The sequence below is a fragment of the Caenorhabditis remanei genome, chromosome X, assembly GCF_010183535.1.
Source record: "Caenorhabditis remanei strain PX506 chromosome X, whole genome shotgun sequence".
Lineage (NCBI taxonomy): Eukaryota > Metazoa > Nematoda > Chromadorea > Rhabditida > Rhabditidae > Caenorhabditis > Caenorhabditis remanei.
The window spans coordinates 18765729-18791895 of record NC_071333.1 but is presented as its reverse complement, the minus strand read 5'-3'; the positions used below and the strand labels follow the sequence as shown (position 1 = coordinate 18791895).

General features: G+C 37.5%; 6 protein-coding genes across 6 annotated transcripts; all 6 read left to right on the top strand.

Moving 5' to 3' along the window:
* On the top strand, nucleotides 1-978 carry GCK72_025791 (uncharacterized protein; the record flags this gene model as incomplete). Its single annotated transcript, XM_003105485.2, has 5 exons — nucleotides 1-117; nucleotides 176-296; nucleotides 349-431; nucleotides 477-620; nucleotides 676-978. 5 exons carry the CDS (start codon nucleotides 1-3, stop codon nucleotides 976-978), a joined length of 768 nt encoding a protein of 255 aa, XP_003105533.2.
* An 815-nt stretch (nucleotides 979-1793) lies between these two features.
* GCK72_025790 (uncharacterized protein) lies at nucleotides 1794-5424 on the top strand (the record flags this gene model as incomplete). The annotated part of the gene is made up of 6 exons (XM_003105555.2): nucleotides 1794-2043; nucleotides 2091-2433; nucleotides 2485-3032; nucleotides 4076-4824; nucleotides 5156-5241; nucleotides 5286-5424. 6 exons carry the CDS (start codon nucleotides 1794-1796, stop codon nucleotides 5422-5424), a joined length of 2115 nt encoding a protein of 704 aa, XP_003105603.2.
* Nucleotides 5425-10529: 5105 nt separating this feature from the next.
* On the top strand, nucleotides 10530-12033 carry GCK72_025789 (uncharacterized protein; the record flags this gene model as incomplete). Its single annotated transcript, XM_053736483.1, has 4 exons — nucleotides 10530-10773; nucleotides 10836-10933; nucleotides 11317-11499; nucleotides 11719-12033. The coding sequence occupies 4 exons, from the start codon at nucleotides 10530-10532 to the stop codon at nucleotides 12031-12033; spliced, it is 840 nt and encodes a 279-aa protein (XP_053580049.1).
* A 2749-nt stretch (nucleotides 12034-14782) lies between these two features.
* Nucleotides 14783-16409, top strand: GCK72_025788 (uncharacterized protein; the record flags this gene model as incomplete). The annotated part of the gene is made up of 6 exons (XM_053736482.1): nucleotides 14783-15110; nucleotides 15154-15246; nucleotides 15296-15396; nucleotides 15580-15786; nucleotides 15834-15986; nucleotides 16035-16409. 6 exons carry the CDS (start codon nucleotides 14783-14785, stop codon nucleotides 16407-16409), a joined length of 1257 nt encoding a protein of 418 aa, XP_053580048.1.
* Nucleotides 16410-19522: 3113 nt separating this feature from the next.
* On the top strand, nucleotides 19523-20983 carry GCK72_025787 (uncharacterized protein; the record flags this gene model as incomplete). The annotated part of the gene is made up of 4 exons (XM_003105490.2): nucleotides 19523-19549; nucleotides 19616-20080; nucleotides 20139-20603; nucleotides 20660-20983. 4 exons carry the CDS (start codon nucleotides 19523-19525, stop codon nucleotides 20981-20983), a joined length of 1281 nt encoding a protein of 426 aa, XP_003105538.2.
* A 726-nt stretch (nucleotides 20984-21709) lies between these two features.
* GCK72_025786 (uncharacterized protein) lies at nucleotides 21710-24612 on the top strand (the record flags this gene model as incomplete). Its single annotated transcript, XM_053736481.1, has 6 exons — nucleotides 21710-21790; nucleotides 22075-22209; nucleotides 22877-22963; nucleotides 23011-23079; nucleotides 23416-23564; nucleotides 24525-24612. 6 exons carry the CDS (start codon nucleotides 21710-21712, stop codon nucleotides 24610-24612), a joined length of 609 nt encoding a protein of 202 aa, XP_053580047.1.
* Nucleotides 24613-26167: the final 1555 nt, after the last annotated feature.

Here is a 26167-nt window from a genome sequence, read left to right as displayed (position 1 = left end):
ATGAACAATCCGAATTTCTTAATCAATTGTCCCGGTTGTGAGGTGAACATAACGTACTCCGAAATGAATGCTCATTTCGAGGTTTGTGAAGGATGGGGAACGTTCTCCGAGGAAAGGGTAAGTAACAAAATGAGTCAAATATTATCGTTTAGTTCAATGCGGTTAATCTTTACAGAAGTTGTGCCACACTAATGAGATTCACTACCGTAAAAAAATCACCGATCTTGACAATCTCTTGGAGAGCATGAAGTTTTCCAACGTCAAGATTGAAGAGGGAGAACCAATCCTTTCTCAAGGTAACCGTGAAATTCTACTTCTACATTCTCGATTGTAACCATGTAATTATAGTTATCGTCCCATGCTTCTGCGTTGTCAATGCCGACCACAAACCAAGCTCGTGCCTCTACAAGCTGAGAGAGCCGGAGATGAGAGTAAAAACTATTAGAATCGAAGAAAACCTTACTGTTTCATTTTAGACCCGTGGCCGTCCACTCCTTGAGGATATCTTTCAACATTTGCGAGACTCCGAGGAAAAATTCGTTGAGGAAGAGTGTCGTTTAGCGAGCGAACGCCAAGCTAACATCTCTGAGCAGTTCCTTCCCAATGTGTCCGAAGAAACTGTGAGGAATATTAATACTCTCAGAGCTAAATAAATAAAAATTTAATCTCATTCAGATCGCTCAAACCGTGGGTCAAGGATATCGTCAGTACAGACCTCAGAATAAGGGGTACGGTATGTACCGTCTGGTTGTGGAGATGTATCGAAAGGTGTCTGCTGTGGATGGAATGAAAAAGAAGATCGAGAAGAAGACTAAAGAAATAAACGAAAACTTTGAAAAGAAGGTTGCTGAGGTGGTCAAAGCCAATCAGGAGACTCTACAAGAATGGGAAAATCAATCGAAAAAGGATAAGAACAAAAGACGTGCAGCTCCAGGGTCTTCCGGCAATCAGCCTATGAAGGCTCCACGTCATAATTGATTCTATGATTGTCACTAAAACAATGGATCGGAATAAAGTTAAATGAGTATGCAAATTTTTTTTCCAGATTTCAAATTACAGACGTTTTTGGAACTTGAAAAGTTAGGACTCACCAAAATAAAAGCTCAGGGAGCATTCGTCCGTTAAAGTTCATTCTATGAGTAACTTTTTGCAATACCTATGCCACTTGGGTCAGAAATGAATACAAAGTATCTGATTCATCAGAAAAATGTTTCTGATAAACAGAAAAAATGAAATAAGCCATAATAGAGTGAGTTGTTAATAAAAATTTTAAACTTGACATCACTTGAAAAGGTAATCAAGAAAAATACGTAATGAATCTCCAATGCATTCTGTTTGCAAATGATTATTCATATAGAGATAACGCGATCGTTGGTTTCCGAGTGTACCGATTTCGAGTTTCGCAACACAAATTCTGATTTGATGACTCATTGAAAAAAAGTTAATAATAAAAAGATCAACTTGTTTTTTCAAATCTTTGAGAGATTTGATATCAAGATAGGATATTTCAGCAATTAACCGAGAGCTGTATAACTATTACTTACCTAAGACAACTCACTGACCAAAAAACAATTATCAGTCAGGCTACAAAATTTTCGTACTTCCCTTCAAGGACTGTCCACACTCTGAGTCACCGAAAAAGCTGCTCGAATTCATCAACTGATAACAAAACTTCATCTTCTGTATCTGTTTAAAACGAGTCTAGTCTGATATTTTCTTATCTATTGAAGATCAAAAGTTTTCTATAAAATGCTGCATTGAAAATGTGCGTAGTTTAACTTTACACCACCATAATGACGATTTTTCGTATATTAATAAAGTTTCTACTAATTGTGACTGCAATTTCGGCTAATGGAAGTTGGAAAGAGGATATATTGCAACCAAAACCCCTTCATGATTTGAGTAATCAATGTATGAATGATACGGAGACTTGGTTTCAATCCTTGCAACTATTTGCGACAATTTCCCAACATTGCTTAACAAAGCGAGAGTGCACACCAAAGGAGTTGAAGCTTCTAGAAGAAAATTTATATGCCATTGAACGTAAGTTCTTGATTAAACCAGAAATTTCCATAAATGTTTCTCTACAGAACTCGACGCATTCGGGCAGATTCCTGTGCCAGGGATGCTTGAGTTAACAACATTGTACGACGGGTCATACCAAGAATGTCAACGTATCAGTGGTGTCAAATATGAGACCAACTACTGCTACCTGGTATTGAGACCCGGGAAAAATGTGTCATGCTCAGCTTCCAACTCGACTTCCCCTCTTGCTTCTCTGCCATTAAGACTTGCAGTTTGTCTACCTTACTCATGCGATCATCAAGACATGATTAACATTTTTAATCAAGTCACCTTATATCCATTCACCGCGTGTTCAGCATTTTGTGTCAAGAATGATGTGAAGAAAGACGCACCGTTTTGGGGTTACTCGTAAGTTTTTATTTGAATTCCATTATCTCTTTTTAATGGTTTTTATTACAGAGTCTTTCTAATTGTGATGGTTTCTATTGCTTTTCTTGCAACCGTTGTTGATTACTTCCGTGACACATTGTTCGGAGTAAAAAGCGACAAAGAAAACAACATTCTTCTGAAAATCTTCATTGCATTCTCTTTCTGGACCAATGCAGAACTCATCTTGTCAGTTAAGGAGCAAAAACCAGGATTCATAAAGTCCCTAGACTGTATCCGCTTATTCTCCATGACTTGGGTAGTCACTGGTCACTCTTACCTTTACATCATTCTATCCAACACATTATCACCAATAATCAACTTTCCAAAGCACTTCTGGAACCATTTGATTCTCAACGCGTTTTTATCAGTGGACACTTTTTTTGTGCTATCAGGAATCGTTGTGGCTTACATGTTTTTCAAAGCAAAGCCGAGCAAGAAAATGATAATGAATCCCATTACCTGGGTGCTCTTCTACGTGCACAGATATCTCAGGTTAACACCTCCAGTTATGCTTTTCATTGGTTTCTTCACAATTTATGCTCCATATATTCAAGGAACATTTTCAGCTTCTGCATTTAGTAAGTCACTGTATATATGTACCATAGTTGTACGGAATGCCATTTTCCGAAAAACCGGAATCCGGAATCCGGAACCGGAATCAAATTTTTCATTTTCCGGAATCCGGAATCCGGAACCGGAATGAAGTTTTTCAAATACCGGAATCCGGAATCCGGAACCGGAATCAAAATTTAAATTTTCCGGAATCCGGAATCCGGAACCGGAATGACGAAAAAACCCGGAATTCCGGAATTTCGGAATCCGGAATCCGGAATGATTCGATAAATTTGCAAGGCCAAGTCATTTTTTCGAGTGTTTTTAATGATATATAAAGTTTTAAACTACTTTTGAGGACCAAAACCGGAAAAGAATTACTATAGTTGTCTTTTAAACTCAAAAAAATTTTTAAAATTTAAACTTCAGAATTCCGGAATTTTTTTTTTTTAAACCGGAATCCGGAATCCGGAATCGGAATGAAAATTTTCACTTTCCGGAATCCGGAATCCGGAACCGGAATGAACATTTTCATTTTCCGGAATCCGGAACCGGAACCGGAATGTCAAAAAAAACCCGGAATTCCGGAATCCGGAATTTCCGGAATCCGGATTCCGGACAACTATGATATGTACAGTACCGGCAACAAATCTATGATATTCTGCCTTTTTCAGTTGAAAACGCCAACTTCGAGAGTGTGTCATAGTAAAACTAACGTTCCCACAAAATAACTTTTAATGGATCAAACAGACCAAGAGCAGAATTTTTTTTTAGTTGACAACTTTTTTGTGCTCCCTAGCAAGTTACATCACGACAAAGTAATTTCCCTCTCAAATAAACCAATTTCATTGCGAAATAGTGCAATTTTCGAGCTGTCCACTTCAAAATACTGTAACTCTCTAGGCGTGCCCGTACAAAAAAAGTGATAACTACAAAAACGGAGTTCTACTGTTTTACTATGGCACACACTCAATATTGGATATTTTCAACTAAAAAATACAAAATATGATATGTATATTTTTGGCCGGTACTATAGGATCTTTATTGCAACTGGTCAATTTTATTTCAGATGATCTCGTAGCCGAATCAAATGCTTGCAAAATGAATTGGTGGCAGAATCTTCTCTACATCAACAATTTTGGTGACCCCTCCAATAATAACAATAATACGTGTTACGGACCAACATGGTATCTGGCAGCCGACACTCAACTATATATTTTGTCCCCTATATTTTTGATCGGCTTGTACTTTTCATTTGCCGCAGGAACTGGACTTCTTGTTGCAGCTTGTGTTGGAAGTATAATCACAACCTACGTATTGTTCAATGAATATGATATGGCATCTGATAGTTATGGAAATGGAGATGCCACTCATTTCTTTAGTGTGATCTACTCGAAACCTTGGATTCGATGCCCACCATATCTTGTGGGAATATTCACTGGATATCTTATTGCTAAATATGGAAATAGGAGGATAAAATTAAACTGGGCATTGGCTCTTGGTGGATGGGCCCTTGCTTTTGTGATAGCTGGATTTTGTATATTTGGAAATTACGATTATGACAAGGGATCTCATTGGAGTGTTTTCACTAGAGCATCATTTTATAACTTTCACCGTCTTGGATGGGCGATTTTCTTGTGTTGGGTGATAGCTGCCAACCATATGGGATGGGGAGGACCTGTTAACAATTTCATGTCTCATCCTATCTGGCAACCGTTTGGAAGGCTGTCGTACTGTGCCTATATTGTTCACTGGATGGTTCTTTTCTATTATCACAATATAAGTGGGACACTGCACTATTATTCGGCATGGGAAGTGGTGAGTGGGTATTTTTCAAATATTATTGAAGTGATTACTCCGATTGAGCAACTTTTATGTACAACAGCTATTTTAAATTGAGACTAAAAAAAAAGAGAAACGTCATAATAGTAGTGAATGCTAATACAGATATAATCTCGTAAATGTCATCCGTCAATAGGAAGACTGCGGGAATAGAAAATGACTATGTGCATAATGGCGTACACAATATTATGAGCCTAAATAGAAATAAGGTATTTTGAAAAAAAAAAAAATTGACGAGTGTACTTGATGAGATCAGAAGTAATTGGACAAAAACAAACAAAACCCTCAATTTTTTTCCCATTTTTAGTTCACTCACATCTCATTACCCGCCACTTTTCTTGCATACATCCTTGCATTTTTCTGGAGCTGTTTGTTTGAAATCTCCACACTCAAGTAAGTGACTGAGAATTTGGAAATTTTAATGGTGTTGTTTTTAGACTGGAGAAGATGTTATTCGAAGTTCTGTTGAAATCGAATAGACCATCCCAAAAACTTGGGAGTTCGATTGAAACTGGAGGATTTGCTGAGAAGAAAAAGACAACTGAAAGTTGGGAGACAACGGAAAATGATTCCTAAAAATTTCTACGTTATAACACTTTTGATCTCAAAGTATCCTTTTCTAATTTTATTTTATTATAAAAAAGTATATTTCAAAAATAATTCACTTCATGACAAGTTATTCCTCAATTCATTTACCATTCAAACATTTACAACTTTCAAAACGAAATTAGTAATTCTCAACTTTTTGAAAAACGCGGAGGTCAGATTTCTATCAGGTAAAGCAGCGCACAATAGCGGATGGAGATCTAATCTCGTAATTACCTTCCGAGATTTAGACAGCGGCAGACATAATGATAGACGATATGCATAATCGCGCACATTATATCTAAGCCTATAATTGTTATTCAATCGGAAAATGAACTCAAGAAAATGATGATTGATATTCCTGGAAATATTCAACTTTTTTGATGGTGATCTCAAAAGACAAACCACGTGTAGCTAGGCCTTATTTATAACTCTTGAAAGTCTATTAGAATCTCACTGGTATCTTTGTTCAAATTTCCTGATAACCGATAAAAACGACGGCAGTAGTATTAGTTCAGACAGGAAAAACAGGTCTACTAGAAATGACTAGGTTTTTTTCAAAAGCTTTACAACTTGAAGCTAGTTCCACTCAAAGCTGTTACGTCGGTGTAAACAGAAAATGTATATGATTACAGCTGTTCTCAAGATTCACTATTGTGAGTTCCCTCTTTGTCAGCATGTGTAAGAAAAAAACTTTCCAGAGAAATATTGTTCTTTCAATCAAAAAAATCAATCTGGAAAGTCAAAAGTTTCTTTTTTGCCATGCCGAACTATTGGAAAATGTTATCAATCTAATTTAAAGAACAAAATTTAATAAAATTTTTGATTCTTCGTTGTCAAACCACACTATTCTTCTTTCTTCTTTCAAAAACGAAAACTCCTTTGATTCAAAGTTTCAAAACATTATAACCCGAAATCTGTGTAATCAATATCACCATGTACATCGTATTGTTTTTGTTTTCAACGTCAACCTGTTTTCTTTATAAAATTTTTCATTTAATCAAAAACGATGTTTCCACTCCAATAGTACTTTTTGTTTCCTTGTTATCAGTTACTTCTCCAACATTTTTGACAACAAACAAAAATTCTGAAAAAATAATTAGCATCTCCACATCATTCGACTCCATTTCACTAACACCTGAATCATAAACCTGAAAAAGAAAAACAAAGAAAAACTAGCCAGAGATCACCTGAAGAGAGCGCCTCCATGACAGTAGGAGTTCGGAATCGAACTGTCAACAGAATGCTCTCTTCAGTCTCACTCGGCTTTTTTTTTGAAACTTACCTTATATATAGAATAATAATAATAGTATGAAGTTGAACCGCGTGCTCCCTTAGTGGCGGAGAAAAAAAGGAAGTGTTGGCGCTGCAACTTTCATCACGACCAGGGCGCCTATCGATTGGAAATTGTTTTATTTTATCAACGCTTTTTGTTTCTTATAAACAATGGCGTGATTCAATCTATAGTCGAGGAAAAGGGGCGAAAATTCTAAATTCAAAAAAAACTTTCAGCGCCAACGTTATCCTAGAACTGCTATGGTCTACATTCTACAGTACCGACTAATAAAAGGTTCAAGTCCATTACTTCTTAAAGACCAATGGCAAGGTGAGAAACCATACATCGACATAGTTGTGAATCCCGCACACTCGGCGCACACACTCGCTGCCGACGCAAGTAGAACTGTGTATGCGAATAGGTGTATGCCTAGTCGGTTTGCGCTGTCAGCCCAAAAAAAGATGGGTCAGTCACCGCCCACCTCTCTCCCCCCGTCGATCAACGTCGGCCCTCCCTCCCCCTTTGGTCGCGACGTTTTTATCGTTCATTGTTCTTCTTCTCTCTTTTTTTTTCCTTCTTCCTTCTTCTCTAACGCCTTCTTCTACTTTTTTCTTCTCACTAGAAGTTGAAGAGAACGCGAAAACCGGTTTCGCAATTCAATTCGCTTAGACGAAGAAGATGCGAAGAAGTTTCTCGATAATTTGAGAAGAGAGGTAAGAGAGAAGGAATAAGAAGAGAAAAAGGAGGAGGTGAAGAAAAAAAACCAAGAGATGGAAGATTGGAAAACTTGAAAAATTGCTAGAAGTGATGGCGGCGGTTGTAAAAGTTCGAGAAATCACTTTTGTCCGAAATGAAAAACTGCCACTTAGGATGGAATTGGTTTTGGAAGGGTGTTTGGTTTTGTGAAGGCATAACGTTAATTGAAAAGTTCAGAAACTGGAGAAACAAAAAACAGAGGACGTTCAGAAGGGAATATATCGAAATATCGGCAAAATATCGGCCCGGCCCGGAGTCAAAAACTGGGCACAATTTTTTTCATAATTCATATTAAAAAAAGTCAAAAACACTAGGTACGATTGATTTTAGTTGAAAAAATGTCGAAAATATGACTTTTTTGCAAAGAAAATTTTCAAAAATTTCACATTTTTGTGCCCGGGAAGACCATGCCGATTTAAGTCTGCCAGGAACCAACTTACTTGGAAAGACCGACAAATTGATATCTGCTGGTTTTGTGAATTGGAGACCAAAAAATTGTGTTTCTAATACTAGCTCGTATCAACTACAAATTTGATATACAATGATTTTCATTCGTATCAATAATAAGCGGATTCTGATAAAATCTGAGTTTTGTAGATGTGCATTATTATCCACAGCTCAGCAGGATTTGAAGGAGCAATGTGGGGATCTTCGAAATTTAAAATATAAACATCTTTTCTGAAACCCAAAGTGTAAACAATTGTGCTTCCTGGAATTGTGCTTCCTGATGTGACGACTGGTGAAACTTTTTCTATTCTCTTCAATACTTGCGTTTGCAATAGTTATCGCTAGTCTTCTACCGTGAAGGTGCATTGCAAGACGTTTTCGAAAACGATGGTCGCTGATAAGATTGATAGTGATCGATGAAACGAATCCTTATCTACACGTCAATCCAAAAAGTGCAAGAACATGAATGACATTGAAGATGGGGAGACGAGAAGAGACACAATGTTTCAAAAGATTACCGCTGCGAAAAAACATTGGACGAATTGGGAGAATTGGCTGCGATTAACTTCGACAACCACTTTTCGGGACAGCATTAACATTGAATATTTTAAGCAATTCGCAAAATATTCGTATAGATGTAAAAATATTCAAATGTATGGGAAGTGTGAAGTGAAACTATCACGGAGAACTTGGACTCAAAACAGGAATTTTTAGTTTGGAAAATAAAATGATGGTTTTACGAGGTACTGGAAAAAAAGAATCATAAGAATCAGCGGGTTTATGAAAACAAAACGAATTTGAGCAAGCTATTTTGTTTATGGGTGTCCAATTTCATTTGATCGTTGGGGGCTTGTGAACTCAAGATAATTTTTTTTTTGAAAATGAAATATATCAATTACCTTTCATAAAATGATATAATTGGAGTGTTTTAATGTTTCTCAAAAATTTTTTCGAAGTCATAAACTGGGAACTCGAAGACTACGGTACCTTTTAGGCGGAGCCTGAGAAAAAGTGTTTTAATAGGCAGATTTTCAAAACATCACTTTCTAGACACAATTTCTTAAATCAAGTACACTCTGTTGTCATAATTTCAGTTTCTGATTCATTAATAATAACCTATCTGAAAACATAGCCCTATTTTTCCACTTTTTTCATTGCTTCTATCTGTAAATAAATATTTGGTGGTTGTCGTCCTCAGAGAATTATCTAGAAAACAGAAAACAATAAATCAACCTAAAAAAACCCAAAAAGTCAGACAATTCCAGCACCAGACAGACATCTATACAATTCTGAAGTACTCTGTTTGAAGTACATTACAATTTTTCCTTCCACCTTTTTAAGAAACAGAAATAAATGAAAGTCACGTTGCTCAACCTCGCCGGAAATTAATCAAATGCTTTTGAGCAAGTCTCCAGTGGGATTGAAGAGTTTTTTTGCCCTTCCCTGGCAGAAAAGAAATCAAATTAGAATTTTCGTTGAAACTTTCCTAGAATATCTTTCTTCCGAAATATGTACTTTTAATATCATAATTCTCAATTGTGGATGTCAACACGTCAAAGCACATAATCATCGGTTGCACTTTTCTTGTTATATGATGACTAGCAGTGAGTAGACCTCATTCTTTTCTAATTTTATGGTGTCAGTACCCTTCTCTCGCTCTCTGAATCAGACTCTCATCACTTTTTACTATTTTTGTCGAACCCATACATAATATACATCTTGCTCACACATTATGATTCTTATCCTCTATTCAGCGTGCCGATTTTTTATATCTACAAATTTCGGTATTTGACATCAGTTTGGCGCATTCTTCTCAAAATAATTTATAAGACACGTCAACTTGGCTCGTAACCTTTACATCCTTTGAGTTAGTCATGGGATCCAAAAACGAAATCGAAAGAAAAAGTGAAGAATGACGCCGTCCGACGCTCTCGAACACGAAAAATTAGAAGCAATATATTCTTCCTCAGTTTTCTGCTTCTTCTCCTCCCACTACCACCTCCCACTACCACCAAAAACTTGCACCATCCATTTCATTGCATTTCCGTTTTCATTTCGGAGGACTTCTTACCAATTTAGAGCTCTCTCTTGAAAACTTTTTTTTAATTTCTGCCCTTTCTCTCAGATGACATCCAAAAAAATGAATAACTCTAAATTATTTTGTCTAGAGGATTCTATTCTTGCCCTTCGTCATTTTTTCCTTTTGTTGAATTCTTGATTGACCCCCCCCCTCAAAAAAATTTAGACTAACGTTCTAATAGTGGTTGTAAAGAGCAGGGGTTGACTTTTTGTTCTCTTTTGTTTCGATTCGGGGGAGTAGGAAGTGTTTTTTTTCGAAATGTGTTTTAAACTTTCACCTCGCCGTTAGCTATGGAAAAAGTTTTATACCACAATTGAAAATTGTACAATTCTCTCATTTTAATCTGTCTACATAAATTATTCATACTTTTTGTTCCTTCTGACTTTCATTCATGACTAATTAATCATGTGTACATATGTACACTTCTAAAGTCCAATCTCTAGAAATTTCAATATCTTTGTAATCTTCTGACTTTCTTGCTTCTTTCTGATTTTCACTTTCATTCATTCAACTTGTTTTACGTTTTCCAGTCGAACAATGTCGGTTGATCCACTCACTTCTTTTCTGAGCCAAATGCAGCTCGATGATTTTGCTGTGGCGGATGAAAAGGAGAACAAATCACCGGAGATTCAAACGGAAAGCCCAAAAAATACGTTCCCAATCCGTAAGACTGATGGAAAGTTGGTATTCGACGAGCCTCTTTTCAACTGTCTGGTTTGCGGGCATGGTGTTCCAGTTCTCGAATGGAGACATCGCCAGGAGTGCTTCTATTCGGAAGATAGTGAGTTTCGAATACAGAAATCTTGTAAATTCAATCCAAAATAGTAATTTGAAAAATTTCAGACTACCAGTGCCCGTTCTGTGATCGCAGACGTCGTCCAAACAGAATTGAAGATCACATGAACGAGTGTGCCCGTAAACGGAAGATCTCGCCTCTCAAGGTACGTGAGACAAGTCAAAAGATCAAAAACTGAATAATTAGTACACTGTCTATTTCTTTCTCTCTATCTTTCCTATTATCTGTCTTATCGAGCTATCTTTTTTTCGAAATTCATCGAGGTCGTTTATCAATCAGAGAGAAAGAAAGAGCGTGCGTTTTCGTCTTGAAACTTCTTTTTATCTCAATGATAAGATTGATGAGAAGAGAGAAATGTCTATCGGCACACCCAAAGTATCGTATAGAGAACTTTATTCGTGTCACAGAAATCATCAAAGTCAGCGTAGGGAAAGAACACTGAACACTTATGTCATGAGACGTCATCCAAACTTCTAGGGAACGATTTATAGTGGAAAAATCTGGAAAATCGACAAATAATCTTTCCAGAGAGACAAGGCCATCTACTCTCGTCGTTTCTCATCCCAAGCCATTGAAAAAATTATGGTCGAAGCCAGGAAGAATGTTCTTGAAGGATACAAAACGTCACTGAAGTCTGGAGAAGCACTTTTGATTTGTGAGACTCTGGAGCGTCACGAAGGAGAGCTTACTGTAGAAGAGGAGCAATTCAAGGTGAGTTTGACACCTGAAAATTGATAAAATGCGTTATATGTCGGATCACAAAGAAAATATCAAAAAGCTTTTTAATGATAAAATATAGCTCAACATTCATAGAATATATTTTCAGTTGAAAAAAGTTTCATGTCTTTAAAGATAGCCGAGATAGGATGCTCCAAATTCTTTCTAGCGGGTGCGCCTCTATTAGAGGTATTACAGTATATTCATTTTCAGAAAGAAGCCTTGCTCTCCTTCAACTCTGAGATCCTGCCTCATTTCGAAAGTTACCTCGCAGTCTTGAAGGACGAGCGGATTGAAGACAAGGTTGACTTGTTTGAGTCCAGATGGCTTCGAGAGCGTCCAGACGAGCCATATGACGAGAGCGCAGGAGAGAGACTCGCAGAACGTACTGGCCAGAAGTGCGACAGGGACAATGAAGTGTTCAAGAAGGAGAAACTCGTTGAGATCGAGAAGATCATCAACCGACACGTTAAGATTCTGGCCAAGGAGATGGCGGCGGCTCGTTTGGAGCTGGCTGATAAGATCTGATATTTGTATGAATACAACTTTGTCATTTAACTCTGATACTCAAGACTGCATACTATAATTTCAATGGTATCGGTTAGAATAATGTTGAATTTTTTGTTTCAGTTGAAAACAGCATAATTTGGGAATTTAGTAATTAATGTTGACCATTTCAGATTATGATACCTATTTTTGTCAAAAGCTATATATGTCAGCTAACTCAAACAAACCAATACAGGATTTTCAAAATTCAAAAATTCCAGAATGTTATCCTTTTCATAAGTCATAATTCTCTTCTCACTACCATCATACTGGTTCTAATGTAAGTCCAGTAATTTTAATTTGAACCTTGCGGTTTTTTTTCGAAACTAGTTTCGAAACAAGTTTTGTACCGACACTAAACTTTATTTTTAGAAAAGTCTGCAAGAGCATGAATAGGTTTACTGAATTTCTTCTACCCGAAAATGTTTGACTGGCCGATAACAACACTCAAGATCTCAATGCTCCAATAAAATTTAAAGTTATCCTTTTCAACTGAAACAAGTAAAATTCAACATTTGTCTGGCCAAAACTATAACTCCTCGAAATCATACTTCTCTGCTCTTTTCTATTTTATGTAAAGTATGTATATCAGCCTCCCTGATTTCTGATTTCCATTTCCTCTTCACAACTATTCCTCCATCACATATTTTGATAATTAATGTAATTCCCTTGGCTCCTCTTGCTCTATCCCGCGTTGCTTTTTCTTTTAATTCATTTTATATTTTTTCTATGTATGATAAACATATATATTTTGACAAAAACAATTATTTGTGAATTTTGAGTCATATCTCTATCTATACTATACTGTGGCGTTTGAGCGTTAATTTTTTGTTTTTGTTTCATTGTTTTCCAATCACATGATGGTTTTTGCAGATTCTCTTCTCTTTAGTTGCTTTCACGGTGCCCTTGGCAACCAAGCCCTTCTTTTTCGAATCGATGAGCTGAAGCGCTCACTCGCCACATCTATCTACCACATACTACCCACGTAACTATAGAACCCGCCTCTTAACAAAACGACGAGCACTCTCTCTTTTTTCAAATCGTGTCCCCTCCCATATGCATTTCGAATTCTGATTTTTCTTCTCATCTCTCCTCTACTCATTTTCTGTTCCGCGCGCAAACAGAATGGCAAAGACTCATATGTTGAGTAGCGAGGTCATTTTTGTTTTCTCCGTTTATTCCGTTTATTAAAAAAATATAATACACAGGAGTCATAGAGGTATAGGTATATATATAATCCTACTTGTCGAGGCCCGGCTCGGCTCGGCCCTCCTGGAACTCTCGTCCGACTGGAAGAAGAGGAAGCCAGCCGCCGAATCGGCACACCGATCAATTTTGTAATCCATTCATATAATCTTTCTGGAAAGAAGAGAAAACGCACAAGAAGAATTGGATGTTGAGGGAAACGGAGATTTCACTCTTAATGAGGTCATTTTTGCTTTCTCCGTTTATTCCGTTTATTAGGAAAATATAATAAACAGAAGTCATAGAGGTATAGGTATATATATATATATATATATATATATATATATATATATATATATATATATATATATATATATATATATATATATATATATATATATATTTATATATATTCATAATTGTCAAGGGCCGCTCGGGCGACAAAACGCCGGGAAAGCCCATAGGCACGGCTTCAAAAAAAGATTCAATTTTTTGAAATTTTTTTTTTATTTTTTATCGAAAATGTGAACACTTTTGATAGTTTTCAAAAATTCCTTCTAATTAAAAATAATAGTAAAAAATTGAGTTTTTCGAGAAAGAAATTTCAAGAACACGGGCTTTTGGGCCGGACCTTGACAAGTATGCATATAATGTGAAACAGTATCTGATCACTGCAGATATCAAATATCTTAGTATCCTAACTCGACTTTGCTTCTGGGATTACAGGTACATTTTTTATCGAATTTTTAAATTCCTTCTCATGTTCTTTCTCCAGGCCTTTTCTCAATTCTCAAAAACAAAGATCCCTGGCTCCATATTTGTTTTTTCTTTGTCTCTTTTCCCAATCCCTCTTCCAAATCTTACAAATTTCCCTACCTCGTATTCACAGTTCTCCCCGATTCTCTTATGCTCTTTGCCTCCTCCGCATTTATTGCCCTTCTTCCTTTCTCTCTTATTTTTCGTTTCATTTGAACGCAGCACCCATTCGCCAAGAGCGCTCGCGCCGTTCCCCTCTCTTCTCTTCCGTTGTTCCTTTTTTCGTGCTTCGTCTCCGCAACTTCCACACTCTTTCCTCCGGTTTTCCGCGGCACCTGTTGAACGAATGCCAACGGAAAGATAAGAGTGTGCTTCATGAGCGGAGGGAAACAAAAGAAGATAAGAGTTGATACGTGTTTCTCTGCGTCTTGTCTACGTTTTCTCTCTCTTTCTATCTATCTGCTTCTCACTTTCGTTTTCAAAACAGTTTTCATTTCAGTTGATCGGTTCGGCCGACGTGGTGACCATCTCCATGCTCAGTGTCCTTTGGGGCTGGGTTCGGGCTATCCTGAACTATCTAAAGGTTTAATATATATTTAATATAATAATAGTTTATAATTAGAAATACTGAAATCAAATTTTTATCTCTGACACCTAGTAGAACGTTATCAGTAGAAGTGTTTTTATTGATAGATAAGTTTATATCAAACAATGTTGTTGTGATCAAACATTTTCTGCCTATTATTACTAAACATGTTGCTCCACCAAGACTTAATTTTTTCAGCCAAACATGGCGAATCGTCGTGAACATAATCCAATGCTTGACTTGGAAAGAATAGAGCTAATGGATGAATTTAACGAAGTGATGATGAATGAAATCAGAAATCCGGCACGAAATGATCGTCATGAACATCATCAAATGCTCGAACTGGAAAGAATCGAATTCATGAATGCATTTCACGGAAGAATGATAAATGTGGACAGAGATCCAGCAAGAATTCGCATCCAAGAGTTATTAAATCGCAGGGCAAATCATCACGGTAGAAACGGACACGGATTTGTTCGTCGCTTCGAAAATGGACCCATGGATTTATTCGATCTCGAATTTAATAATCATGGTACTGTTGAAGGCATCATAAATCTCTCAATTTATATTTTCAGAAGAGGAAGATCTCGATAATTTGGTCAGATTTGCCCCCACTGAAACAGACGGTCGTGCACCATACATCTTGCAAGCTCGAAAGGCACAAAACGGTTGATATATCAACAAAAAAGTTGTTTCAATCAACACATATACTTTCAGAGCTTCACATATGCAACATTTGTCTTGCCCAGATCCCCAATATCGAGTACCTCAAGCATCTGGATGATTGTGCGGAAAAACGTCATTCTCTCGAGCATGTGGTTAGTGAAATTTCAACTCCAACATAGCAGAAACACCATAATTGTCAAAACCCGGCCCGGGCAAATTGGCGCGAAAGTCAAATTGAAAAAATTTCTTTTTAAAAATTGGAAAAAACAGGGTAATTTTTTGAAGCCGAGCCTTCAGGCCGGGCCTTGACAACTATGAGAAACACTAATTTTCAGAAGAACGCCGCCTACTACCATTTTCTCTCGAGCGAATATTACGTCCACCAAGAGTTTGCAAAGTTAATGGAGAATCTCGAGATTCGCTATCTCTCTGCAGTGGTTGATGAAAGTTTCGTCAAATGGATGCCCTGCATGTCATGTGATACGCTTATGGATCACTTGTCCGAGAAATGTATGAAGAATAATATGGAGGAAATCTTCACGGTTAGCCGGTTTTTAGGAAGTACTGCTGGAAATAAAATTAATTACAGTTTGAAGGCAAAACTTTGGTCAACCGCTCTCTCAATAATTACAAACTGTACTTGGAATACAATATGCAAGTCAGATTGGATGGAATTGTTTCCAGACATTCGAAACATCTTGATTCTATTGAGTCCATACTTGATATGGAGCCAACGGATATAGTAAGGAATCCGAAAACAAAAAAACTAACCTAACAAACATAATTTCAGGAGTCCCAATTGCTCAAAAGCAGAACTTGGGATAACTTTGTAAATGTCACATGCCCAGCTCAACACGTCGAAATCTTCGAATTCAAGGAAAAAACAATGTTGGAGAACGAAGAGATGCTCGAAAAGGAGGAAAATTCGCTCGACAGTCTTTTCCTCAAAAATAAGAACAGGATGGTTGCTTACATTGAGACTTTCAAGAAGAAGGAGAACTTGAGAGAGATTCTTCAACAGAGAAAAAGTCTTCGTCTCGATCCAATTGACATGTTTATTCCAAGCAATTTGATGATCGGCCCGTACCAGGAAGGTGTCGTGGAGGAGGAGTATCCATATGTGGCCAATGTGCAGGCTGCTGATGAAGAGATGTCGGGACTTTAAGACTGATGTCTGACTATTATAACCTTTTTTGTTTTGTACAATTCTATGTTCAATTTTCTCTCCATAATATTACTTTTGCTTTGCTTTTTTTTCTAAATTCAAGTTGCTGTATTTTTTCTCGCTTTTCTCTTCCTCGTCTCTTAATTATTTCCGGCCCGTCAGAACCACTGGTACAGATTTTGAAATTATCTTCCCTCCCTACATTTTCATTCCCGATTTCCTCTCAAAAAAGCCAGACACCCCCCGTTTTTACACATTGGCTATCCTTTTTGGATTTGCTTTACTCTTCTTTTCATTGATTTCATTGGACACTACAAAATAGATAATTGATAAAATATTTCTTGGGAGTGAATGGGCGTGGTTAGGTCCGTGTGAAACTAACACGTGGTAAATTTTGAAACTTTTTTCACAGATTATTGGACATAGCAAAGGATGGCGACCGAGGGATAATATCTACAAGATGTTCGATGTAACTTTAAATAATCAGCAGTGGGAAAGATTGTAAAGAAAAAAGTGATTGGTTGGAATAGATGAAGCATTTTCGAGCAAAGTCATAATTTGACAAAACGACAACATGCAGAGATGAGTTGCATTAAAATAAACTATACTGAAGGGAAACATGTAGGTAAATCAAAAAAGACACATGGAATAATAAAATAGAAGATAAGATCAAAATAACCGAGTTTTTCGAATTCGGGAGCTAGTGTTTCCAAAATATTGAGTTTCTACGCCGCGAGTGGAAAAAATCGGCCATGAATCAAATTTGACCTTTTTGCAACGCTTTTTATACATTTCCAAGTCTGAAATCATCAAAATCAGCCGTAACTGACTTTTTTTTACTTCGGGAACTAGTTTTCTTAAAATTTGGGTTTCTAGGCCGCAAGTGGAAAAACTCGGCCATCTGATAAATAGGTGGATTTTGATGAGTTCTATCTATTTTTTCTGTTTTTGAGCGTTTTTTCTAGCACTTTCATCATAAGAAAGAAAGAGATTTCAAATTGAAGCACAATTAGGATTCCGAATGTAATGCAGGGTGAACGAAGTGGACATGCACTAATTGGGTATTTGAGTTCAACATGAATAAACTCTACCAGTAATTCAAGCTATACATGTTTATTTCAAAATCGTATTAGTTATAACTACGAAGAACGTTCTTTATTTAAGTTTTATGGTGGAATCGGCTCAAAGTTTACATAAACGCGATAATTGAAACAAATTTTGGCTTTAAAAACTTTTTGCACTTGTGAACTTGCTAACCTCAAGCTGAAGAAGTTTTGTCTTCTGTTTTCGAAAGAAAATACTTATATAAATCATCGTTAGTAAAAAAAAGAAGTTTTTGCTAAAATTAGATTAGAATCTCATATTTCAAGTCACTTTTTCGTAATAGATCTGTTGGTTTCCTCAATTTTTGGAACAATAGGACAAGTAAAGGGAATGTTCAAAAAATATTCTCGATTCGAAGGACGTCATTATACAACAATGTCCTTCTGACTATGAAGACTGTCGAAAGTTGTCGCTACCGACTTTTTGTCCAATTTTTGTGTAACAAAACGCATTTTCTCTTTTGTATTTCAACTTTTACACTTTCCGAAATGCAAACTTAATTAGCGACTATCCTGGAATTTCTGGTAAACTGGTAAATGTAAAGTATTATTTTTTTTTAACCAGAAACTCATTAGCTTCATTTTTAATTTTTTCCGACTTTTGTATCTGTAGTATTGTTTTTGTATTGATTTGAATTTTTTATGCCGATGTAGATTTTGTAGGTATATAGGCACCGTTAAGAATTGATTAAGAATTCCAGTAGTTTTTTGAACTTTTTTCGATTATATCAGATTTGATCTCAAAAAACCAATCTATGAATAACTCCAAATTACATATTCTACTGATATTGAATCAGACAATCTAAAACTGATTGCCAGTAGGGACAGGTGCAATTTTCTCGTTCCTTCTCTTCTGGCTCCCTACAAAACGTCATGCAAAAACTGCAAGCGCGCTCTCTTGTACTTTGGAAGGTCCCGTCTCCTTGGTGTGCACTCTGGGCGGCTGGAGCCTTTTTTCTCCATCTACGCTCCTTTTTCTCTCCGTCGGCCATTTCGCTTTGTACATAGAAGGAGTGCGTGTGGCACATCGATCTGTTCCTGGTTCTTTCCCTGCATTCGAAGTTAATCCCTTTTTTCTTTTTTTTTTTACATATGAGAACATATCTAGGACTACTCTCCAATTTTAATTTATAGGGAAAAGTGTTGGTTTATTCTTCCGGTGTAGAATAATTTTTCGAATAAGGTAAGATTTTTGTTTATATCTTCTATTTCTACTTCATAAACAATTTCGTTCTTTTCAAACATGAACTAACAAAGATCAAATGTCAGATTCGCTCATCTTTCTTCTTTCTCTTTTTTCATTAATCTCTGCTCTGACATAGTTTAAGACATCAATGCGTTTCTTTTCCAATTCCAGCTAAGCCCCCCCCTTTCTCCGCTCCCTGTGTTTTTCTTTTCTGCTGTTCTTTTTATGCCTGCACTCGTCATCTCCTTTCTTCTCGATAAAGCTGGCTGGAATCCCCTTTCCCTGCCTGGCACGGGCCCATATGTGTAGGGGTGTGAAGCCTGATTCCGAGCCAGGCACTGGTTGGCGCCGTCGCTTATCTCACTCCCCTCTAGGCACACCTTCGATAACTTCGGCGGAATACATCGTGGCAATGCATTCAGCGTCCCGCCTTCATCTCGGCGATTCTATTGCTCTCCGAAGGAAAGAGGGCAAAATGAATCAAGGAAATTGGATTCTGCTCTGGCTCCCATTGACTTTTCAATCTTGGGCACTAGTGTGGTCGACGCTTGATTGGAAATATAAAAAAAATAGCCATTTTCTCCTTTCTTGGACCCTTTTTTCCTTTCTTAGAACCCTTTTCTGATGATATCATACCTAGCTCTACCTAGCCCCCATTCTAACTGTACATACACATCCTCTTATTAATTAACACCAAAAAAAGGGAAAGCAAAATATGATAATGTAGTTGGCTCTAATGAGATTTTCTTAGTATCATGTCTATGTTTTTGTAGGGTGGGCGCTGAGAAAAGATGGGTATGTCTAGTCTTTGTTATTATCTTATTATGAACATCCGCCTCATGAACGTCTGGGTCTGTTCAGTCTTCTTTATTTCTTATCTTTAGTTTTTAGAATCCGCATTACCTGTTTTATTTCAGATGGAGGAACAAGACATCGTCGAGTTCATCCGGCGAATCCCATTTTTTCCTGATGCTAAAGACCGTGTTAACAATGAGATCAACCGTATGAAGGCTGACATGGAGACTCTCCTCTCGACTTGGTCCGTTGAACAAATCCGCGCGGTCTTCACCGGACCAATTCGTTATAGGTGCCGAATTGAGCAACTCCAAGGGGAGACGCTCACTGAGAAATGTAACAGTGCCTTGAGAATCGGGGGATTGACGTTTCTGACTGATGCGATCTACTTGTCGGATTTCGATATGGCAGAGCGTCTCAGACAAACCAAATTGAATGTTTTCTCGCAACTGATCACTCGGGATCAATTCTTCCGTCCAAAAAACCAAGAGGATAAGGAGCTGGTGGTTGCTGGTGAGACACCAGGCTCAGCAGTTTTCGACATTCTCTGTCTCCCACCAGAGATAATCGGTCAAATTATGCAACAAGTAAGTTTCTAGCACACCTAAGACCAAGAAAAACAAAACAACTAACAAAAAATTGCAGTCTCTCTACAAGGATGCTCAAAACTTGGCTATCACCTGCAGTTCCACTAACACCATCTACAGAAACAACTGCTCCAATATGGACCTCCCCGATATCGTGTTGATACTTGGCTTCTCTAACGGAGAGCTCACTGTCCGCTGGTTTTTGGAGAAAGAGTACCAGGAGGCTCAAGGGGATCCCGATGTGAACACCGCTAAGATTTTTATCCAAAACAAAGAAAACGAACGGAAGAAGTATCAGCTCCTGAAAAACACTACACTTTTGAAAGTGATGATCACAGACGAGTTTGCTCCGGAGTACTGTGCAGAGGTGTTGAAATTCATTGGAAATCGCAAATTTCAAAGATTGGTGGTGAAGGGTGATGAGTACAATGAGAATGTGAAGATGATGGTGGAGGTGTTGGATAAGGAGTACGTGGAGATGGAAGTCAACAGGTTTACAGTGGAACACATCCCGTTTCCAGATGTAGGTTGATTTCAGAGTCTTCGATTTCTCAAAAAATCTGAATGAATCAATTTCAGATCAAAACAATAACTGTCCGCGACAACCTCAACCGAGATAATAGCGAACGTCTCTTCTCCGCCAAGCAATTTGTCAACATCACCTGCGCACTCATCAACATTGACTCGTTCCGCAAAGCACTTTTCGAATGGGACACCGAGCAACGGGAAATCGGAAAATGGGTCATCCTTAAGCAATTCACCATTTTCCAAACGCCATTCGGAAGACGTCATCGTAAAGACACCTGTCAGCGGAAGGGATATCTTGAATTCATCAGCGAACTGAACTCCACTCAAATGCCACACGGGGAAGTCACCGAATACGTCTTCCGCCCGACCGAATAATTTTTGTCTGAATAATATTATCACGTTCCTCTTCTCCGTTTCTTCTTCTTTTGGTTTTTCTCTCCTCCTATTCTGTTTCTATGCACTTTTTTTATCTTCCAAAGTTCTTTTTTTCTCCGTCAATCCGTTTCTACTCTCCTCTCTAGTCAAAATTCCTGTAAAACAATTTCATTCCAAAATGTTTTCTCTAGTTTCACTCTCCGCCCAGTTCAAACATACTCTTGTCAAGACTTTCCTGTCGAAAATCTTTATTTTAACATTCGGTCATTGTGAATATTTGGTTTTGATTTAATAAATATTATAATGGGAATATTTTTATATCAAAAAAAAACTATATTTTTTGCTGTATTTCTCACGTTTTCCAACTTGAAAACAATTCATCAGAAGAAAAATGATGATGGGCGGAGCCTAATGCAACCCCTCCGCGCACACTTTTGCAATGCGCCGCGCACTTATTTTCGTCTTTTTCCTCTCCTCCTCGTAGTAATTCCTAACGGTGCATACCTATCTCCCTACCAGTATGACCTGTGTCCTCTCACAAGTATTGATTTTCCGTATGCCATGCAACATAAGGTTTGTATTGTTTCCCTAACCGGTTCTGCCAAACTGTTATAATTTTCACCGAAAGAACAATCGCATTTATTTTTTGTCACCGACGCTGTTTTACTGTTTTACATTTTTCTGTTGAATACGACGACAACAACTTTTTCAGCAGGCACCACAGTAATGTTGCGGGCGCCCGCTGCCGATTCGAATAAGGATGTTATTTTGGAAGTTCTGAGGAGATTTGCTACATCTGGCAAAAAAGTGAGTTTTTGTTGTGAAGAAAGTGATGAAACAGATCCAAAAGTTTGCAAATTAGCTTTTTTCCTAACATAGACCTGACAAACTTGGGAAAAGTAGTTATTCGCTGAAAAAAACATGTTTCTAGAGCTGTTCAGTTGTGAAGAGAAAAGAAATCAGTTACTTCCAAGCTGGTTCTTCGATGAGGAACAGTAAAAGACTATCCGAACGCAGAATTCAGTATAAATACTAGAAAACTCTCCGTTTTTAAATGAAATAATTCACATGTTTTCAAATTTTCATTTCAGGTATTCGAAATCGCATCGGGAACCGGCCAACATGTTGCTCATTTTGCGAAGGCACTTGAAGATGTGACGTTCCAGCCTTCAGAAGTCAATGGGCGATCTCTACACAGCATAGTTGCATATTTGGATCATAATCAGGTGAGATTTGATTCAATTTCAGATTTGAAGAACATTTTGATAGTGGAGAAATGAAAACCAGAAAAAATAAAAAACATCGCGCATATGTGTAAAATTTTGGACTCACATGAATAATAAGAAACCGTCAACTCAACCACACCAAATAGGAATATGAAGTGCTGAATGTCATTTGGCCAGAGACTCGGTTCGGGCTTTGGTCTTTGTGAATGAAGTTCATGAACAAACGATGCTCGTGGTCATATCGAGTTCTCAGCGACGCGGTGACGGAAACCATATTTCGGATGAAAAATACAAAGAACTCCGTCGTGGCGTTGCAACTTCCGGTTGGCAGTTGAGGTTGATGGTTTAGATTAAGTCTTCATCATCGTTTGGTCGGATGTTTGAAAAAGTCGGCATCAGCTGAACGATTGGCTCCCTTGAAATTGTCTTTCAACTAGAGTTGGTCGGCATTAGCTTGGATTTTGGGCGGGGTTCAAATACAAGTTCCAACCTGGTTGCCCAAGTTGGCCATATCAGCATCGGGTTCAATAGCCGTCTTGTATTGAATATGGCCAACACTCAAGCTAAGGCAACAGAGCAAGGTGGCTAGCTATGTAACACCAGTCTAAACGACACATATTGCTCTCCTTGAAAAGCGTGTTCCCATCATACTTTTCTTATTTTGCAGTTTCAAAACGTTCGGATTCCACTCTTCATCGACGTGGCCAAGCGATTCGACCAATGGGCACTACCAGCAGATTTTGGGCCAAATATGGTAATTATCAGTACGGTTGAAAGTCTATATAAAAAACATTTTTTCAGGTTGACATTGTATTGAGTATCAATATGCTCCACATTTGTTCACAAACGGCTGTCGATGGATTATTCGAGGTGAGATTTCATTTTTCTGGATATTGAAGTGGCATGCGTTTTGCTAGTCTCATAAAATATGCCGGGAAAATTCTGGAAAAAGTGGTAGTAGCACTTTTTCTTCTGAATTTGATAATATCAAACCTTCGAAACCTTTAGAAAACGGTTAATGTTGATTGAACTATAGTTCGGAGAATGTTGTAGACATTCGAAGTCTGTAGTAATTTTAAAGTACGCATACTTTACAAAATCATGTATCTGTACATGTTCTTGCGTTTCATTTCAATCAAAAAATTGATAAATATAACAAAAGCTTGCCCAAACTGAATAGAATCAATAAGTAATATTATTTTTCAGTCCGCCGATCAACTCCTCAATGAGACCACTGGAAAGCTCATCACGTATGGACCATATAGTGAAGATGGATTCATTTCGCCGCAATCGAATATTGCATTCCATGCAAGCCTGAAGAACCAAGACCCGGAATATGGTCTGAAAGATATAAAGTATCTAGAAAGAGTGAGTTTTCAGCTTGAAAGATAAAAATTGGATTTTTATATGAAAATAGCCTCCAACTCGAGAAACCAGACATGGCCAACGCCATACATCTTTTTCTTTTTGAGTATGTTTAGTAATTTCTCCCTCAGTTCGACCCATTTCAGTTTAAAATAGTGCGATTTTTGAGTTGTTCATTTGAAATTACTATAACTTTCTAGGGAGTGTCGGTTCTGGTTTTTCCAGTCTAAAACAAGGTCTTAGGTTCTATTATCTAAAAATTTGAATTGAAATTACTTGGAGCACTCATTTTTTTGTTCCACCAACACGAAAATCGTCAATGCGTGAAGCCTAGGTGTCCTCAAAAGCTACACGGAGACGGCAGGTTAGAATGGAAGATCTTGAGCATGTTTATCAACCGGTCGGTAGTTTACATCACTTTTTCTGACGTTGAATTGATATACACATCAAAACTGTTACCAAGTCGTCGGTGGCTGACCGCTCGCTCCTAGTTTCGCACGTGGACGAGATGGTGGGTCTTGTTGCAACTACAGTTCTTCTGAAACATGTTATAGATAGAATACGGTAGAGCGCCGCTGTAAATCGAAATTCCGCATGACACAATTTAGAGTATCTTTCATACAATTTAGAGTATATTTAAAAACAGCGCGAGTCTCGCGCGTCTGTAAAAAATTTGGAACTTTTTTATTGTGATAAATGCACCCGTTTTCTTTTCCAATCTAAATTAGTTTACGGGGGCTACTGTATTAGCCGAGCATTTTTTTTATTACAACTGCGCCCCACCTCAAACGACAGAGTATCGGCGAGGCGTATTTGGAGGATGTTCTTCAAGTCAAAAACGGATTTTCGCAGGTGTTTGTCAACAGACGCAGCAGATCAAAAAATCAACCCCGGTGGCATATAAAAAAAGGTCAACTGGGTTCAGAGTTATCGGTTCACACTATTTATAGGATAGATTTCTATGAAGTAGCCGATAGCATCATCACATATGACGTTCCAACTTGTCACAGCTGGTTATCAAACTGTCAATCAGCGTAAAGGTCACAAGGACAATAAAGACAAACATACCTCTCTCATAATACCGTATCGATTAATTACTCAGAGTTGAGTTGGTCGCATACATTCTCTACTGTCCCTTTTCACACTTCGTTTGACATCAAAACATTTGTTGATATTATTTCATACTAAAAAAATCTTTTAGTTTACTGTAGTTATTTGTATCTTCATACTCACTTTTCGGGTCGTATGGATGTTCCGAACGTGCCTCGGCGTTACTAAGAACTGATCATCTTCCCAACGAGTTTTCAATCAACAAAAAATCATTTGTTGATACTATTTCATATTGAAATAATTCTCTTAGTTTACTGTAGTTATTTGTATCTTCATACTCACTTTTCGGGTCGTATGGATGTTCCGAACGTGCCTCGGCGTTACTAAGAACTGATCATCTTCCCAACGAGTTTTCATTCAACAAAAAACATTTGTTGATTCTTTTTCATATTAAAATAAATCGTTTAGTTTACTGTAGATATTTGTACCTTCATACTCACTTTTCGGGTCGTATGGATGTTCCGAACGTGCCTCGGCGTTACTAAGAACTGATCATCTTCCCAACGAGTTTTCATTCAACAAAAAAATATTTGTTGATTCTTATTCATATTAAAATAAATCGTTTAGTTTACTGTAGATATTTGTACCTTCATACTCACTTTTCGGGTCGTATGGATGTTCCGAACGTGCCTCGGCGTTATTAAGAACTGATCATCTTCCCAACGAGTTTTCATTCAACAAAAAAAACGTTTGTTGATACTATTTCATATTAAAATAAATCGTTTAGTTTACTGTAGTCATTTGTATCTTCATACTCACTTTTCGGGTCGTATGGATGTTCCGAACGTGCCTCGGCGTTACTAAGAACTGATCATCTTCCCAACGAGTTTTCATTCAACAAAAAAAACGTTTGTTGATACTATTTTATATATTAAAATAAATCGTTTAGTTTACTGTAGATATTTGTACCTTCATACTCACTTTTCGGGTCGTATGGATGTTCCGAACGTGCCTCGGCGTTATTAAGAACTGATCATCTTCCCAACGAGTTTTCATTCAACAAAAAAACGTTTGTTGATACTATTTCATATTAAAATAAATCGTTTAGTTTACTGTAGATATTTGTACCTTCATACTCACTTTTCGGGTCGTATGGATGTTCCGAACGTGCCTCGGCGTTACTAAGAACTGATCATCTTCCCAACGAGTTTTCATTCAACAAAAAACATTTGTTGATTCTTATTCATATTAAAATAAATCGTTTAGTTTACTGTAGATATTTGTACCTTCATACTCACTTTTCGGGTCGTATGGATGTTCCGAACGTGCCTCGGCGTTACTAAGAACTGATCATCTTCCCAACGAGTTTTCATTCAACAAAAAACATTTGTTGATTCTTATTCATATTAAAATAAATCGTTTAGTTTACTGTAGATATTTGTATCTTCATACTCACTTTTCGGGTCGTATGGATGTTCCGAACGTGCCTCGGCGTTACTAAGAACTGATCATCTTCCCAACGAGTTTTCATTCAACAAAAAAC